Consider the following 16,836-nt stretch of genomic DNA (forward strand, 5'->3'; position numbering starts at 1 on the left):
GGGGGACACCGCGGGGACGGGGGACACCGCGGGGACGGGGGACACCACTCCCACGGGGAGAGGGCAGGTGGGGGTTCTGGCTGCCGGGGGTGCCCGGGCAGCTCTGCCCGCCCTGGGCTCCCCTCCAGGGCATCCCCGCTGGGACCCTGCGGCAGACGCTTACTCTGCGGCGATTTTTACAGGTTTTTTTCTTTTTGTAGGACAACCAGACTTTGGGTCGCCGCGTGCGTTGGTGAGTTTTGATCTGGAATTGATTCTGGAAGCGCAGGGCGAATGAAGGGTGGGGTGGGAGACCAGAAAACGCGGCGTGCCTGGGGGGCATGCGTGGTGGGCGGGTGCGTGCACACTCCTTAGGGCATCGCTTCTGGGTGTCATTGCAACCCCGTGTCGGTGCTGGCTCCCTGCCCGCTGGGGGCTGTGGCTTCTCGATGTCCCCGATGTCTGCGGAGGGCGAGGTGCCGTGCTGGTACCTGCAGTTCGCCTCCGCACCAACACTGAGATCCAGAGATCGTGTTCGGGGAAGGGGGCGACCTCTTACACGCCTTAGGAAAATCTCGTGCATGCTTCGTGAGTGAGATGAAAAGCTGGGGTTGTTTGTACGTTAAAAACGCTTTGAGCATCTGATTTTCCTCTTTGTTATTCTTGATTTCTCCCCCATGTTATTCTGTTGTAGATCAGTTAAAATTACCTCTCTGTAAACTGAGAAGGAATGTGAAGGACCTGGGCTGAGCTTTAGATTGGCATTTTCTGCTCGTTTTTGCTCATGCTGCAAATTCTTCCCTAGGCGTGTCCTTGGCGGCATGGAGTCTCGCTGCCAGCTCTGGCCACGGGCGTTATTCCTTCTCCTGGGTAAGGCTCCCCATGCAGCGTGCCTGTGAGGATACAGGGGGGGTGACTAAATACAAAGCTTATGTTAGCAGCGGTTCTATCGGTAGCAGCAGCTGGGGCACCGGTGTCTGACGGTAGCGCTGGCGTTGGGCGGGGGGCTGCGCTCTGTCCCGTGGGGCTTGGCTGTGTAGGTAAACGGGGGACACCGAAGGGGGCTGTTGAGTATGATGGGCAGGAACCGAGCATCCCTGCAGCCCACACACCGGGGGCACGGCAAAGAAGAGTTTCAGAAATACCTGTTAGTACAAAGCACTTTAAAAGCGCCTTTTTCTTATTAAAAATGAAGGCATTTCAGGGGCAAAACACCTTTATCCTTTTTGGCGCATGTGTTCTGTAGGTTTGTCCCAAGCATGACGGTCATTGGTCTGTCGTAGGGACCAGCAGACGTGCTGGTTGATGGCTGCGTGCCACCCTGACATGACCCCAAGTCCTGTTTTCTGCTTTTCCAGCTTGTGCGCGGCTGCTGGGCGCGGAGCGAGCCTGCTCCCAGGGAGCCTGCTACCCCCCTGCCGCAGACCTGCTGCTGGGACGAGCCCATCACCTGAGAGCATCCTCCACGTGTGGCCTCACCAAGCCCGAGACCTACTGCACGCCCCACGGAGAGGTACGTCCACCCGCCGCGCTCCTCAGCCTCACGTAGGGATGCTGACGCCTTTACCTGTCCCATCCTTCCTACCCTTTTGCAGGGTTGTGTGCTGCTCCCCCCCTGCCGCAGACCTGCTGCTGGGACGAGCCCATCACCTGAGAGCATCCTCCACGTGTGGCCTCACCAAGCCCGAGACCTACTGCACGCCCCACGGAGAGGTACGTCCACCCGCCGCGCTCCTCAGCCTCACGTAGGGATGCTGACGCCTTTACCTGTCCCATCCTTCCTACCCTTTTGCAGGGTTGTGTTCAACCTATTTCAGGTACTTATCCCCCTTCCAACCATGCCGGGTAATGGCACCATCGTGGCGTCCCCCCCCGCACTTCGCTACCCTCCCCATGGTTGAGAAGAGGAGCTGAGCACGAATGTGGTGGCAGGGAAAGGGCAGCAAAGCTCCGGCGTGAAGCACCGGAGGCAAAGCGGAAGCTTTTGCATCCAAAATATCCCAAGCCTTCCTATCCTTGGACTTTTTAGTTATAAACTAAGCTCATATTCCACTTGTCAATAGCGGGAGCGTTTCAGGTCTTTCACAAAGCCTTGGAAAAGCTTCTGAACCGAACAACTGTTTCCAATTATGCTGGTTGTGCGGGGGCAGGAGAGCGTGCTCCGGGGATAGCGCTGCAGCCAGCTGCGCGTTCCCAGGCTCCAAAGCTGCCACCAAATTACAGTAAGGGTTTGGGGAGAAGTCTGCCGGAGCGCAGAGCTGGAAACCTCAGGGGTGATGTCCCTGGTGTCGGTCTGGCAATGTTAACCCCATAACTGCTGCGGGAGGGGCTCACAAGGGAGTGGGTTCAATGCAGGACAGGCAGAAAGGGTCTTGGAAGAGATGCTCGGGAGGAGAGGAAACGGCAGACCTCCGGCGAGGCAGTGTTTTTGACAGTGAAATCCAGCGCGAGTGAGTCAGCATTCTTCTGGCTTTAATTCCCCTTCAAGCTGAAGGCCAAGACGTGGCCGTAACTGCGTGTGTTGGATGGAGCCGGTGCCCTCGCAGGGCTGGAGGGGTGGTCGCTCCTCTGCGGCTCGGGGCTGGCTCGAGCTGTTGGGTGGTGTGAGGCTGGGGCAGCTCCCTGGCCCGGGCGGGTGCGAGCATCGCGTCCTCCTGGATGCTGGCCTGGCTGCAGCATCTGTCCCGTGTCAGGTTGTTTCCAGGCTGACCGTTGCGGTCAAGCATTTCCTTCGGTCAGGCTCCCACTCGCTTTTCTCGGAGCTGTTTTGCTGCTCCCAGCCAGCGGGGCTGTTTGCTCGCCTCCCCAGCAAACCCCCCCTGCTTCTCAAGGGTGCTGTGGCCCAGGGAGAGGGGAAAAAAGCACGCAATTATTTCTGCTCTGGCTTAAGTTTTTTGTTCTTCTCCATTTCTGTTGATACCTGAGGAGAATTGTACGTAAATGTACTTCTGAAATCTTGACTTGATGTTGACTTTTGACATTGACTTTTGCTTGAAGAGGGGGCTTGTGCTATGAGTAGGGAGCATCTGCAAAACCTTGACTGAGCCGGTTGTCCCGATACCAGCGGGAGTGGGCTCGTTATTCCCTTTGCCTGACCTTGAGAGCTGTGATCAGTTGTGATCAGCTGCATCGCTTCCAATCTTTGGAGGCTGGGGGTCTCTGATGGCTGTGATGTACCTTGCGCAGAGGTGATCCGTTCGGCGCAGCACTGGGGAGTGAGGTCTCGTGGCGGCTGCTGCGGAGGAAGGCAGAGAGCAAGGCTGCAGCAGTCTCTTCTACTCTTCAAGTCCCTAAACTGTTCCATTTTCATATTCTTTATACCTTGCCTTACAAGTACCAGGGTTAAGGGGGATATGGAACCATTAACTGATATGTTAGGTTGGATTCTCCAATTCTAGCCTTGGGAATGGGGTCTTTGCTTCCTTACTGCCTACATGTGCGTGATCCTTTGCTGAAACAAGAGATGCATCGTTACTGCTAGCAAATTCCTAAAAGGCCCTTATTTCTGTGCTGTAGCTAAAGGGAGTTATGAATATACCAGCTCCTGTCTTTGCAGGAGAAATCCCTACACCATGAGCGTTTCCTAATTTTTTCCTCCCTTTTTCTACTTCCCTAATTCAAGCAAAAATCAATCCCCTGAACTCAATTTTCCTATTCCCATCCTATAAAAAGTAAGCACATTTAATTTATCGACTCTTACGACTTTTTTTTTTTTTTTTTTGTTACAAGTCTTGCTCTTGTTTTGTTGCCAAATAGGTACAAATTTGGAGTCTGTTTTGCAATCTCAGCAGAGGGCATGGGATGAGGGGTTGCTCGCTGGCTGCGGTGCCCCGGTGCCAGCTGGCGGGCACACGCTGTCTGGCCCCGCTGCCAGCCCACGCTGGCCCCAGGGTCCTCTTGTGCAATTCGGGTGGGTGACTCGCTGCGGGCATCGATTTTCAGCCTCTGCTCCATTGTCTGCTCCGTCTCCAAATCCCTCTAACCTTTATACTTTGCACTACTGATTGCTCCATTCCTTGGCCGTAGGCTCAGCCTAGCGAAATCCAAGAGGGACGCTCGGCATTGCCATTTATAGCGCAGGGGACGGCAGCGGTGATTAGAAAAGCGATGGGGGGTGGAAACCGGGCAGACCAATGGTCTGGCTTGGAAATCGCTTATTGCTTGGGAAATGGCTGCTCAAGTCAGCAGGGAAGTAAAAGCAAGAGGGGAAACTGAAAATAAAGTAGAAAAATAAGTGAGCCTGGATTTGGAGTCGTTAAAGGCGCTGATGTGTGTGGAAAGACTCCGGTTGGCAGGGGGGTGATGCAGGGCCCGCTCAACCCATCTCCTTATTTCAAGGCTAAGGATAGCGCTTGGATAGGAATATGGAGGAGGTGACGCTGCCTCGCTGTAGCCGAGGGAAGGCCCGGTGTGGCTTTCAGGGGGATTAGCAGGTTCCCGGTCCCCTCGCCTGGCCTGGCCCTTCCAAGTGACAGCGTGAGGGCCGTGCCCACCGTTGGCTCTTTGCCTCCCCGCTGGATGCAGCGGTGCCTGAGCCGCGGCACGTTCGCACCCAGCGAGGTTAACCCTTCTCTGGAGGGGAGAGCACTTCTTTCCTTCGGGCTTGTGCAATGCTTTCAGCATAAAGATGTATTCAGAACTAGAAAATAGCTATTTTCTGGGCGTTTTATTAATTTTGAAGCGTACCCGAAGCACCCTGCACATTGCTGTGAAATCTTTTGCCAAAGAATAGGCAAGAGAGGAATGAAGCTGGGTGTCCTTGTGCTGGTGATGCTGCTCTGCATAGAATCACAGAATGGTTTGGGTTGGAAGGGACCCCCAGAGGTCACCCAGCCCAACCCCCCTGCAGGAGCAGGGACACCTTGAACCACATCAGGTTGCTCCCAGCCCCATCCAACCTGGTCTTGATGCATCCTACAGTGGAGCAGTTTGTGTGTGCGGGTCCGACCCTGGGAGACTTTGGATACTAAAATGTTGTTTGCATGAGGTCAAGGACCAAGATTTTCTGCCTGCCCTCACCTGCTTTTCGTGGGGACTTGGTGGGTATGAGTCATGAAGGGTGGGAAGCCACCTTTATCGCCCCTTCTGTTGTGGTGACATGGGGCCATCCAGGTGTAGGGGTCTAGACGGGGGGTTCCAGAGAAGCCTAATCCCTAAATGAGTGGGAGGAGGGCGTGAGCCCATGGGGCAGGATTGCTGCTGGCGTGGTGGAGGATCCCTCCTGCTGATCGGCGGCAGGGGCTGCTCCGTAGCATCTCTGCCTCTGGTGTCTCAGCACTAAGTCGTCTTTGGCTGCTTCCAAAAATACAGGCCAGTGTCTGCAGAAGAGAATATGTGCAAGACTAATGCTTCTGTCTGCCTTTTTGCTACCGTCTGATGGTTACATCTGCTTGCCCGCCTGCGTGAGCCGGTCAGGGAGCTCGGTGCCGATCCAAAACACGCTGCCTGCCGGCTGCTTCGGCAGGCCCTAGGCATGTTGGAACAGGGGAGAGCGTGCTGAACAGCCACTGTGCCGCCCAGCTCATCTGTGTTCCAGACCCACGTCATCACTCAAACTCAAGTCTTTTACACAGAAAAATGCATCCACAAAATCGTGAAATAATTGTGGTTGGATGGGACCGCAGAGAGATCCAACCCCCTGCTCAAAGCAAGGCTTCTAGTTTTGGGTATTGCTTCATCATGCCAAGGGTTTGCACCAAATAATTTGTATTCCAGACCTGTTGAAGGTAATAAGGGGCTGCTTTGTGCTTATCTCATTTTATTCTGGCATTCAGACACACCCTGCTCTTTGCAGGGATGTGTCTCTACCTGTAGTGAATGTGCAGAAGAAAAAGCCTATTTCCCTTTTTTTTTTTTGGTTTTTGCCCTCCTCCACCTCCCTTCTCTGGGTCTTCTTTTGCCACATGACTGCAGATTGACGTCTGCTGGGAGACCTCGCGTCGTTCCCTCGCGCACAAGTTGCAGAGGCAGTGGGGCCCGGCGGTGCCTGCGGGGCACGGCATTGAGCTGGGGCGGGATGGGTTTTGCAGATTCTCATCCTGGCAGATTTTAAATGAAGTTTAATGAAGGGGAGAAGACGAGAACAGACGGGGTGAGGAAAGCAGGCACCCCCGTGCTTGCTTTTGAGCCAGAGAAATGAACTTCGTTTCCTTAAACCCCGTTCCTAGGATGTTTGTCCAGCTTGTGTCTTCTCCCCCATCTCTTCTATCGCCTCTGAATTTGGGGTAAAACCAAGCTGAGGGTCAGAGCCCTCTGTGTGTTGAGCATGAGCTCACTTCCCAGCATCACTTCTGGCCAAGCAGGGATGTGCCATTAGATGTTATGGCTAAGGGATACATCTGGGCTTCAGAATTGAAGCACGGTCCAGTTTTGTGAATACCAATTGCTCACTGAGAAGTTTTAACCACGCCAACATAACTGTGGGTAACTTCTACCATGTTTTCTCAGGGAAAATGTGCAGAGTGTTTCAGAGGCAAGACAAGACCTGCTCCGTGAGCCTGGTGTGGCGATGACCTATAGCTTGTGTTAACAAGGGATGAAAATGGGCTGGAATAGAGAGTTGCATAGTTTGGCTTTAACAGGTGCCTTCGTTCCTAAGGTAATTTATTCTTGCTGCCCACCCTGTTTCTTAATAACCTTCACTCTCTCTGTGTACATATGAATTCCCACTGCCTTCCAGACTGCCCCCAGATAAACTTGGAACAGTAATCACTGTCCCTATACAATATAAATTGTGCAAGACCACGCAAGGCGCCCATATGGGCGGCTGCGTGCCAGGAGCCCGACTGACCCAGCACCTCTCGCTGACAGGGAGCTGGGTGAAATGCAGGACCCCCGAGGGCTCCACAGCTATGAAAGGTTTTCATTTCATGACTGGAGAGCAGTAGCTTTCCCATTTCTGCTGACGAATAACTTTGGTTTATTTTGGGTTGTGCACCTATGTTGGGCAGCTCTATTTCGAGGGCTCCCTACTCATGTTAAAATGGCAGCTAGAGCTACTTAAAATACTTTGGTCTGAGTCCACCAGCTTAGCGTTGTTTGCAGTTTTCTGCCCCTGCATGAGCGGGGAAGCACGGGGGCCTGGCCAGCAACTGGTGCACAAGGTCGGAGCAGGAGGAGAGCAGCAAAACCCCCCCAGCAGGGCTGCGGAGGGTGCAGGGGTGAGGGCTGGGTCTGCCCCCGCACCCCGCAGGCGACCCCAGGCGCGTGACGTACTATGAGGGCATTTTTACAATACCTGGTGGTTTCTTCTACATGGAGATTTTTTTTTTCCCCTCTACCATTTATTTCTAAACCATGAAACTGTTTATTCCCAACATGCTAGCTTCTCCTCTAAAACGATCCTTCTGCATTACCTTTCAAAAGGCTCAAAGGAATTCCCTTTAACCTCTGAACCCCCCTAAGCTGTATTTTGGGGGACTCTCAAGAGTAGCTAGGAGGCACAGAGGGACAGGTAGGGGTTCCCATGCAGACATACAGCCCCTTTTGCCTTCCTATAGGCCTCTTCAACCCCCATCCCGTGCCTGCTTGGACGCTGGGGGCTTTGGTGCCTGGCTGGGGGGGAGCATGTGCTGGGGACCAGGCTTGGGGCTGCCCCAGCTCAGGCGGCCACCGCTTCATTTCCACTGGTCACGTCCCCCCGCAGCCCTGCTCTATTCCTGACAAGCCCAGCTTGGAGGCATCCACCGGGTCTGTCGCTCTGCTGGTGAAAAAAGAAGGGGAGAGCTGGGCGAAGGTGTGCGCTTGGTGACTCCCCCCTCAGCCCGGTGCTCGACTGTCATTTTTGGTAATTCCCTCTGTCCCCAGGAACTTTGAGACACATACTTGCAGTCAGTAAGAGCAAATCCTCCTGTTGTGCAATAGAGGGGTTTCACAATTTGATCCAAGGACGTGAAATGAATTTTGCTTCCAGTGTTAATTTTAGCCTTAATTAAAAAGCTGGGGGAAGGAAAAAGTAGGCAAGGATTTTTTGGACGGAGCACAGCCCCCGGCTGCATGGGGAGGGTCTGTCTCGCACAGTTTAAGCCTCATTTTTGCTTCGTGCCACATTCGAAGTGCGGTGGCAGCGTCACCGCCAGCCTCCCGTTGTAGCTGCTAGAAGGCACCGGTGTCTCTGGCTGTGTGAATGGTCTCATAAGTATGCATGAATCACTCCTAATGAGTAATTTAGCCGAGATTAACCTTTCCCCTCGCAGAAAGCCTTCCTTCTCCCTCTGCTACTCGCAGTCAGAGCTGTTGTGGAGTTTAATCATTATTGGGAATTGTTCACCAGATTATTTCTGGGGGTAATTCCTGTAGCTTCCTGACCGTTCGCTGCCCGCAGTCATTATCTGAAGTGAGTTCTTCTGCCTGGACCTGACTTGATTATTTCTGAGTCTTACTGGCAGAGCCAGGAGGAGTTGGTAGAGCCAGGGAAATTGCGTGATTATATATTTTGAAGTCTCTGTTTGCTTACTCTGCAATATTGTTATAAATATTGTAGTTGGCCAACTCCTGTTCTGGGATATTTATAGACAGAGAACATAAAGACTGTGGAAAATGTTATGGAAACAAATCAGTTGTAAGTGAGGATCTCGCCTCGATATCCGCCCAACTACTGACAGGTTCCCAGGTCCGGGGGCAGAGCAGAGTCGGGTCTGGGCTTTGCTAGGAGCTAAACCAACCCAGGACCTGAGCTCCCACCCGCCCGCCGCCGCCCCGGCCCCTCGCCGTGTGCCGCCCGCTCCTGGGCTGGGAGAGCGGCCTTGCTACTGGTGTGGTACCAGTTTGAGCTTTCTGTCCAGAGCCAGCCTGTGCCTGGCGTGGTCTTGTGTGAGGGCAAGCAAAAAGGTAACTCTGGGCAAAGCTTTCCATGAATTTTTCTTAAAAAAAAAAAAAAAAAAAGTAGTTCTTATGAAGCTGAGTAATTTTTTTGTAGAAATAATAGACTTGGCTGCCTTAGGTGAGCCTGTTTGGGGAGTGAGGAAATGCTTGTAACTGTGAATTAACCTTTAAAGGGGAAACCAGAAATCTCGGTGCCACCATGCCCCCCGGCCACCGCCTCCTGCGGCCTTTCCGAGGCACAGAGCTCTCCCCACCCCAGCTCCTGTGTGGGGTTGTGTTTGGGTTGGAATCTGCTCGTTTGTTTAAGTATGGGATGGGGGGATTTTAGCACGGGGGGGGATATAGAGTGGTTCTTGTCACTTGTCACCAGATGCCTCTGCTCCTCCACTGAAAGCCGATCTCATCACTGGGGTCCCAAACATGCCGGTGCCTCTGCCGTCGCCCCGTGCCAGCCCTCGCAGCGGGGTATCTCATTGCCTTCCCGGCGTCAGCTGTCAAACCTTGTGCCAGACGCACTCCCCTTCTCCCCCCCCCCAAACCCACTTTTCCTCCCAGGACGACCTTTCCGAGCCATCTTGCCCCGTGCCACCACGGCCAGCGCCTGCCATCGCTGGCAAACCCTGTCCTTAACCTTCCCCGATTTCTCAGGTTTTGGGCTGTGTCGGCGCGAAGCGTGTGCCCCGCTGCCCCGTTTGGGAGGCTGCTGCGCTGCTTGGGCCACCGCCAGTTGCCATTTCGGGTTGAAACCTTTCTCGTCGCGTCTGCACCTGGGGCAGCGGCGTCTGCGGCCCCTGCGTTTGCTCTGCTGTCCCCCCCTTCCCATTTTGCGGTGGCCCTCGCCCAGCCTGCTTGCCCACCCTGTGCCCCCATCTGGACCTCCCCCGTTCCTCCTCTCTTGCTCAATCTCCTTCCTGCCACTTTCTACACATTTCTGAGCCTATTCCTGTGCTGCAGGCACCCGCTGGCCCCGTGTTAGTGGCCGCGCGGAGCGTTGCTTGGGTAGCTAAAATTTGGGTATTTGTTTGCTCCTCGGGGACCCTGTTTGCTCGCATCCCTGTCTCCATTTGCTCCTTGAATTCCTTGCTCAAGGCAGGGGCTGAACTTTGAGCCGCTCGACTTCCCGCCCGCTGACTTCTCACCCGCCGAGCTGTTTGCTCCCGCTCCGCTCCCAGGGGAGGGCGCAGGGGGCGCCGAGCATCGCCCCGGGCTCTGGGATGCCAGAGAAAGGCCTTTCTGTTCACCCAAACAGCCCCTCGCCTGTGTGGAAAAGGCAAACTGGTCCTGAAAAGCTGCAGAGCGCCTTCTATCAAGCGTTGTCATTGTGGAAAATAGGGAGGTTGCTTAAAAAAAGGCATTTCTGACGGTTTGCCAAAAATGCGGTTTAGTCGAAAGCATTTTGGTTATAGTTTTAAGTCCATAAAACCCATGAGTTGTGTTGTTCAATGGGATGTGAAGGGCACCACTTGAGTCCTGAATATCGTTAGCCTTATCGATCGTGGTCCTGCAGGTCTCTAATAAACCAGCTTTACCGATGCTGGAGGGCTGGAGCCCCTCTGCTATGGGGCCAGGCTGGGAGAGTTGGGGGTCTTCAGCCTGGAGAAGAGAAGGCTGCGGGCAGAGCTGAGTGCGGCCGGTCAGGGCTTCAAGGGGGCCCAGAGGAAAGGGGGGGACAAGCTTTTTAGTAGGGCCAGCTGGGACAGGACAAGGGGGGATGGCTTTAAACTGAAGCAGGGGAGGTTTAGGCTGGATCTAAGGAAGAAATTCTTTCCAATGAGGGTGGTGAAACCCTGGCAGGGGTTGCCCCGAGAGGGGGTGGAGGCCCCATCCCTGGGAACATTCCAGGCCAGGTTGGAGGGGGCTGTGAGCAACCTGATGTGGTTCAAGGTGTCCCTGCTCCTGCAGGGGGTTGGGCTGGGTGACCTCTAGGGGTCCCTTCCAACCCGAAACATTCGATGATTCTGTGCCATTGTCCCTGGGTGAGCCCGGGCTGTGCTTGGGCCCCTTTGCCTCCAGGGTGGGCAGCGGGGTCTCTCCCCCCGCCCGAACTGGGACGGTCGCTCCCACCTGCCCTTTCTCTTCCAGTGGAGCATGAGGTACCGCGGCTCCGGGCCCCCAGCAATAACCCGCCTTGCGGGGAGGAGGAGGAGGTGTTGAATGCGGCAGACTGGAAGGAAAGAGGGAAATACCTGCCTTGGCTCAGGCAGCTAAACAGTTTGTTTTCCTGAAGTCCACAGCCTGCACCTCTGAAGCTGCCTCTCTGTGCCCGCAGGTGTCGAGCGCGTCACTTTGCAGCTGGACCTGGATCAGACTTTCCAGCTCGGCACCATCCTGCTTCACTTCAGGGTTCGTGCACAGCACCTCTGCCTGTGAGGAGCTCCCAGATGACTGTGGATGGGCCCCGCCGGCTCTTCGAGATGCAGGGATCCCAGTGCCCAGCTCCCCTCGGGCTCCTGATAGGAAGCATGCCAGGGTCCCCATCCCTCCTGTTCTCCTGTTTTTCATGGCTGTTCCCCTGGGGCATATGGGAGGACCAGAAGCAGGGTGGTGGGTTCCCATCCCATGAACATCTCCCAGAAAATCTCCTTGGTGCAGATGTGTGCTTTGTGGCTCCAGCAGGGCTGGCGGGGAGGGAGGGGGGGGACCCAGAAATTGTTGGTAACCTGCAGGGGAGGGGATTGCTCCAGCAGGCTGCGGAGACCTGAGCCTGGAGGGAGGAGGACAGGCATCCCCAGGAGACCTGAGCCTTGGAGGGAGGAGGAGGGAGGAGAGGGATCCCCAGGATGGGAGCCTCCTGGGGTGTGCCGCATTACAGATTTGCCTAAAACCCTGGTCTGCAGTCCCCGCTGCCCGCCGCAATGCTGATTGAGCGCTCCACCGACTCCGGCAAGAGCTGGGAGGTGTACCAGTACCTGGCCTCTGACTGCGCTGCCTCCTTCCCCCACATCCCCCAGGGCTCCCCCGAGAGCTGGCAGGACGCTCGGTGCCAGGCGCTGCAGGGATACCCTTTGCACGGGGGCAAGGTAGGATTTGTGGGGTTAAGGTAGGATTTGTGGGGTTTTGTGGCAGGGACTCCTGCGCGTGCCTGTTCCCCCTGCTGTGGCCCTGGGTTCGGGGCTGGGTGGCCTGCAGAGTGCTGCAGAAACACATGGTGGCCTGCAAGTCTTGGGTATATCCTACCTGGGGAGGTCTGGAGCCCGTGGGCATCCAGCGCTGCTGATGCTTGGGAGGACTCCTGCTCCCCTGGGAGGAAAGCCCTTGCTGCTTTGGGGCCGGTGGGGTGTTTTGTTGGTCTTCCTGCAAAATCCTCTGCAGCTCTGAAGTCTTTTCCCTGTGTTAAGCGACGTTCCGCAGAGGCAGGTCCAGAGCACACGCTGCCCGGAGCATGAGAAGCCAGCGCCTCGTGTTTCCTGCTTTTTAACTTTTTTTTTTTTTTTTTTTTTCCCCTCCTTCTAAGGTGAAGTTCAGCATCCAAGACCTGGCGTCTACCATCACCACCTCTTACAGCCAGACCATCGATAGTAAGTGGCCGGGCTCTTTCATATCTGGGAGAGGGGGACGATGCCCCTCGTGGTTCTTCGAGGTGCTGAGCTGGGGTAACCCTACAGGATCAGGTCCTCTGGGAGCAAGGCCTGGAGCCGGGTGTCAGGCTGCTGCCCGGTGCCTCCGGGGTGTCCCACAGCCCCTCACGCCCTCTCCTTGGTCCCCAACAGAGCTGGGGCAGTTCACCAACCTGCGGATCAACTTCACCGCGCTCCCCCACATCGCCCGCCAGGGCTACCGCTCGCCCAGCACCTTCTACGCCGTGATGGAGATGCAAGTGCTGGGGAGCTGCTTCTGCCACGGACACGCCGACCGCTGTGCCCCTTCGGGAAACCTGCACGCTGCGGTGAGCACCGGGGTGAAGCGAAAAGCCTAGAGATGAGCTCTGCGGTGTCAGACCATCCCTGAACCCCAGTGGGAACATCAGGCTCCACCACATACTCAGGGATGCTCCTCGGGAACCTTGGCTGGGATGACAAGCAGCAGGGAGTGTGGGATTGGTCTTGGACATGGTTTAGTGGTGGGGTGGCAGGGTTAGGTTAATGGTTGGACTTGATGATCTTAAAGGTCTTTTCCAACCTAGATGATTCTGTGATTCTTTCCCCTGGCCAGAGGCTGCTCATAATCAGGGGAAACAACGCCTCGTTTTGCCTGCAGCAACGGGGTGGTGGCTGCGAGACAGCAGCCTGTGGTTACCCCCATGTCAACCCCCTTTTTGTGTTGGGAGGAAGATGGAGGGGCTTGATAAGGAGATGGCAAGCTCAGGGCTGGGGGATGTTGTGCTCAGGGGGGCACTGCCCCTGCCAGCACCGGGTCTGTTCGCTGGGTGGGGGGCATGCAGAAGGCTTCAGCAGGCTCCCTCGTGCCCAGGAGGATTTCCCAGCGCGGGTTCTTTGCTGTCGTGGGATTCTCTTGTCCCCAGCTTATGCTCGTTTGCTTTGCCTTGAGCGTGGCTGTCTTTGGGCAGGTGGAAGAGGTGGTGGGAATTGCTGCGGGCGAGGAGCAGCCTGTCCCTGACGCTGCAGCAGTGCTGCCGGGTGCCGGAGCTTCGTCCTGCGTGGGGAACAGGGGCTGCGCGGGGGCAGGAGCCCGGCAGGGGCGTGCTGGAAAGGCAGCAGCGGGAGGGGGCTCTGGACCACCCAGGAGGGCTCATGTGTTGTCTCTGCAGCAGGTCCAGGGACACTGCGTGTGTCAGCACAACACCGCCGGCCCCAGCTGCGACCGCTGCGCTGCCCTCTACAACGACCGGCCCTGGGCGCCCGCGGAGGACGGCGATCCCCACGAGTGCCAGAGTACGGCGAGTGCTGCTCCCTCCCCTCTTCCCGAGGCATTTCCTAAATCCTCCCTAAGCATATACATACAAATATCTCAAGGGTGGGTGTCACGAGGACAGAGCCAGACTCTTTGCAGTGGTGCCCAGCACCAGGAGAAGGGGCCATGGGCACAACCTGAAGCAGAAGAGGTTCCAGTTGAATATGAAGAAAAACTTCTTTGCTTTGAGGGTGCCCGAGCCCTGGCCCAGGCTGCCCAGGGGGGCTGTGGAGTCTCCTTCTCTGGAGATATTCAACCCCCACCTGGACGCTGTCCTGTGCCCCCTGCTCTGGGTGAGCCTGCTTGAGCAGGAGGGTGGGACTGAGTGATCTCCTGAGGTCCCTTCCAACCCCTGCCAGGCTGGGATTCTGGGATTCTGTGATTTTGTGAGCAACGGCACCGGGGGCGAGCTCAGAGACCTTTCACTGGATGCTTGGTGGGGCTGGATGCTGTTGGGGTGTCGCTGCAAAAGGCCCCCCCGACACCTCTGCACCCCTGGGCTTTGCTCCACGGGGCTGCGGCTGGGCGATGCCCTGGGCTGGTGCTTGCTTGGTCCTGGGGCGGTTATCGATTTTTTTTTAGGGTGCAACTGCAATGGCCACGCGGCCTCATGCCACTTCGACCCCGAGCTGTACCGCGCCAGCGGAGGGGTGAGCGGGGGCGTCTGTGACGGCTGCCAGCACAACACCGAAGGCAACAACTGCGAGCGCTGCAGAACTAACTATTTTCGCAACCAGCGGCAAGATCTGGCCCATCCTGAAGCCTGTCTGCGTGCGTGCCCGCTTACCCCCCCATAGCACCAAAAAAAACCAGACCCCCCAGCCCGCCCCTCGTGCCCCTCACGGCGCTGTTTCTTGCACATTTCCAGCCTGCGAGTGCGACCCGGACGGCACCGTGCCGGGCTCCATCTGCGACCCGCTGACGGGGCGCTGCGTCTGCAAGGAGAACGTGCAGGGGGACCGCTGCCACCTCTGCAAGCCGGGGTTCGCCCAGCTGGCCCACGCCAACCCCATGGGGTGCCACAGTGAGTACATCCCGAGACACCCTCTGCTTCCTGGGGTGCTCCCACCTCTGTGCTCAGCATCCTCGGTGGCTCTGAAAGGGACCTGGTTCCCGGCCAGCTTTGATTTGGGGTTTCCAAGCCAAAGGCCCATTTTGCAAAGGCTTATAAAACCTCCTTCCTCGGGCTGTCTCGGGTATAAGTTTGGCAAAAATCATAAGGAAAGCTGAGTCTGGGGCATGTGTAGGGCTGTATCCCCTTCCCGGGTGCCTCCCTGGGCGCACAGGGCTCGGGAAGCCACGGAGGATGCCGGAGGCGATGCCGTGGGCAGCAGAGGACAGCCGTGGCTCAGCCAGCATCGCGTGTGCGGCTGGGCTGGTGGGATGCTGAGCCCCGCTGCAGCGCTTGAGGGGGCAGCGCGGTGTTAGAGCGGGGCTGGGGGGCCCTTGTGCCGAGCTCCGGTGTGGAGGGAGAGACAGGAGAGCTGGTCTTGGGGTGGCTGCAAGGTCCTTCTGCGGACCTGGCTCCATGGGAAGCCGGGCTGGTGCTCTGCACCCGCTTTTAATACAACAAAACCCTCCCCATTTCAGGATGCACCTGCAACGCGCTGGGAACGCAGCGGGACAGGCCCTGCGACGACGAGACGGGGAGGTGCTTCTGTCTGCCCAACGTGGTGGGGAGCGACTGCGGCCAGTGTGCGGCCGAGCACTGGGAGATGGGGAGCGGCCGGGGCTGCCGGCCCTGTGGTTGCCACCCGCACGGCTCCCGCAGCCCCCAGTGCAACCAGGTACGGCCCAGCCCACCCTGAGCATCCTCAGGGCAGATCCAGCACGTTTCAGCAATATTTCTTTTTCATTTCCTTGCTTTCTTTCCTGCACGCACCTGCAAGCTCACGCTCCTCTTTGCCTTCCCAACGCTGCCGTGAGGGGCTGCCCGGGGTAGGGGGGGCCGAGCCGCACAGAGTGCCCCCGCCAAGGGAGCCGTGGCCCCGCTGGGCAGCACCGCGCCGGGGATCGCTGGGAGCATCAAAAGCACACTTTGGGTGGCTCCGTTGTCCCATCCCATCTGTGGGAGCCTCCACAAAAAAAGGGCCGTGTGTTCCCTAGCGCGTCCTGCTCCTATTTTCCTTTTCCTATTTCCTAGACAACGCTATGACAGGAAAATGAAAGAAGGTGGTAATTACCGAGGCAAGATTAAGCCTTTTTAAAAGGCCTGGTATTTAGTAAGGAAGTCCTAATAAGAGATCTTCGTGCAGGAGAGGCAAGTTAATTATCCTCATTTGTCAACGAAAAGCATGAAGTGTCACTTCATGCTTAAGAGGCAACTGGGAAAATTGAAGTTAAATGTAAAAAAAAAAACCCCAAACCTCCGTGACAAATTCTAAGAGCCAAAGGTACGTCCCAAGCGAGCTCCGTGCAGGTGGCAAACGGGCTGCTGGTGGGCGATCCCTTTGTCTTTGAAACAAAGCTTAAACCTCCGCTTTGCAATGCTCAGGCTGTTTGGAGGCCGTTTGCATCGCCGTGGCCGAGCCTGCAGCCCGGCAGGAGCCTCACGGGCCCGTCCTGGGACGCGGGCTGGGTAGAGAAAAGCGTTCGTGTGCTGGCTTTAGTGCTCAGGAGCGGCTGAGGGAGGGCTTTCCCAGGAGAGCATCCAGAGCCGGCTCTCCCAGATGTTTTTCTCTCTCCCCAGCTCACAGGACAGTGTCCGTGCAGAGACGGCTTCACGGGGCGGACGTGCTCTGCCACGCAGGAGCAGGTTTGCCCAGACAGGCATTACGGAGACGTCTGGGGAGGCTGCACAGGTAGGGACCATCCATTTTGGTCTGGCTTGGTGTTGCTTAGCACCGTGAAATCACGGCTTATCTGGGAAGGAGCTCCTGGCCCGACATCAGCATTCCCCAGGCTATGTTGCAAGAGAAATTTCCTCTCTGGAACAGCTTCCTCGTTAGTCCCTGTTGCTGTCCCCCAACTCCAGGTATCCACCAGTCCCCTCCCAGCAGCCTTGGCGAGACCCTTGGCCGTGCTGGTCTGGCCCTGCAGGGTCAGGGGCTGGGTGAGCATCTGGGCTTGGGGGCTCTTCCCGTTCCTCTGCCCGTGCCACCTCCTTCCCAGATGCTGTGGGGGCTGATGGGTGGGGTTGGACTTCAGATTGTGTTGGCACCCTTTTAACAGGGTCTGATTTTT

At 56.7% G+C, this 16,836-nt stretch overlaps 1 protein-coding gene across 1 annotated transcript in view; it reads left to right on the forward strand.

Annotated features, from left to right (window-relative positions):
- LAMB3 (laminin subunit beta 3) overlaps positions 1 to 16,836 on the forward strand; it is a 52,315-nt gene that overhangs the window by 16,940 nt on the left and 18,539 nt on the right. Inside the window, exons 4-16 of the mRNA XM_035894872.1 lie at positions 201 to 232; positions 785 to 849; positions 1,338 to 1,492; positions 1,575 to 1,692; positions 11,072 to 11,145; positions 11,640 to 11,822; positions 12,257 to 12,320; positions 12,513 to 12,688; positions 13,511 to 13,634; positions 14,236 to 14,424; positions 14,522 to 14,677; positions 15,244 to 15,440; positions 16,343 to 16,454. Of these exons, the coding sequence (XP_035750765.1) occupies positions 801 to 849; positions 1,338 to 1,492; positions 1,575 to 1,692; positions 11,072 to 11,145; positions 11,640 to 11,822; positions 12,257 to 12,320; positions 12,513 to 12,688; positions 13,511 to 13,634; positions 14,236 to 14,424; positions 14,522 to 14,677; positions 15,244 to 15,440; positions 16,343 to 16,454 (1,597 nt within the window). The 5' untranslated portion in view covers positions 201 to 232; positions 785 to 800. The remainder of the gene's footprint in view (positions 1 to 200; positions 233 to 784; positions 850 to 1,337; positions 1,493 to 1,574; positions 1,693 to 11,071; positions 11,146 to 11,639; positions 11,823 to 12,256; positions 12,321 to 12,512; positions 12,689 to 13,510; positions 13,635 to 14,235; positions 14,425 to 14,521; positions 14,678 to 15,243; positions 15,441 to 16,342; positions 16,455 to 16,836) is intronic.

The sequence above is a fragment of the Egretta garzetta genome, unplaced genomic scaffold (assembly GCF_000687185.1).
Source record: "Egretta garzetta isolate BGI_Z169 unplaced genomic scaffold, ASM68718v1 scaffold245, whole genome shotgun sequence".
Lineage (NCBI taxonomy): Eukaryota > Metazoa > Chordata > Aves > Pelecaniformes > Ardeidae > Egretta > Egretta garzetta.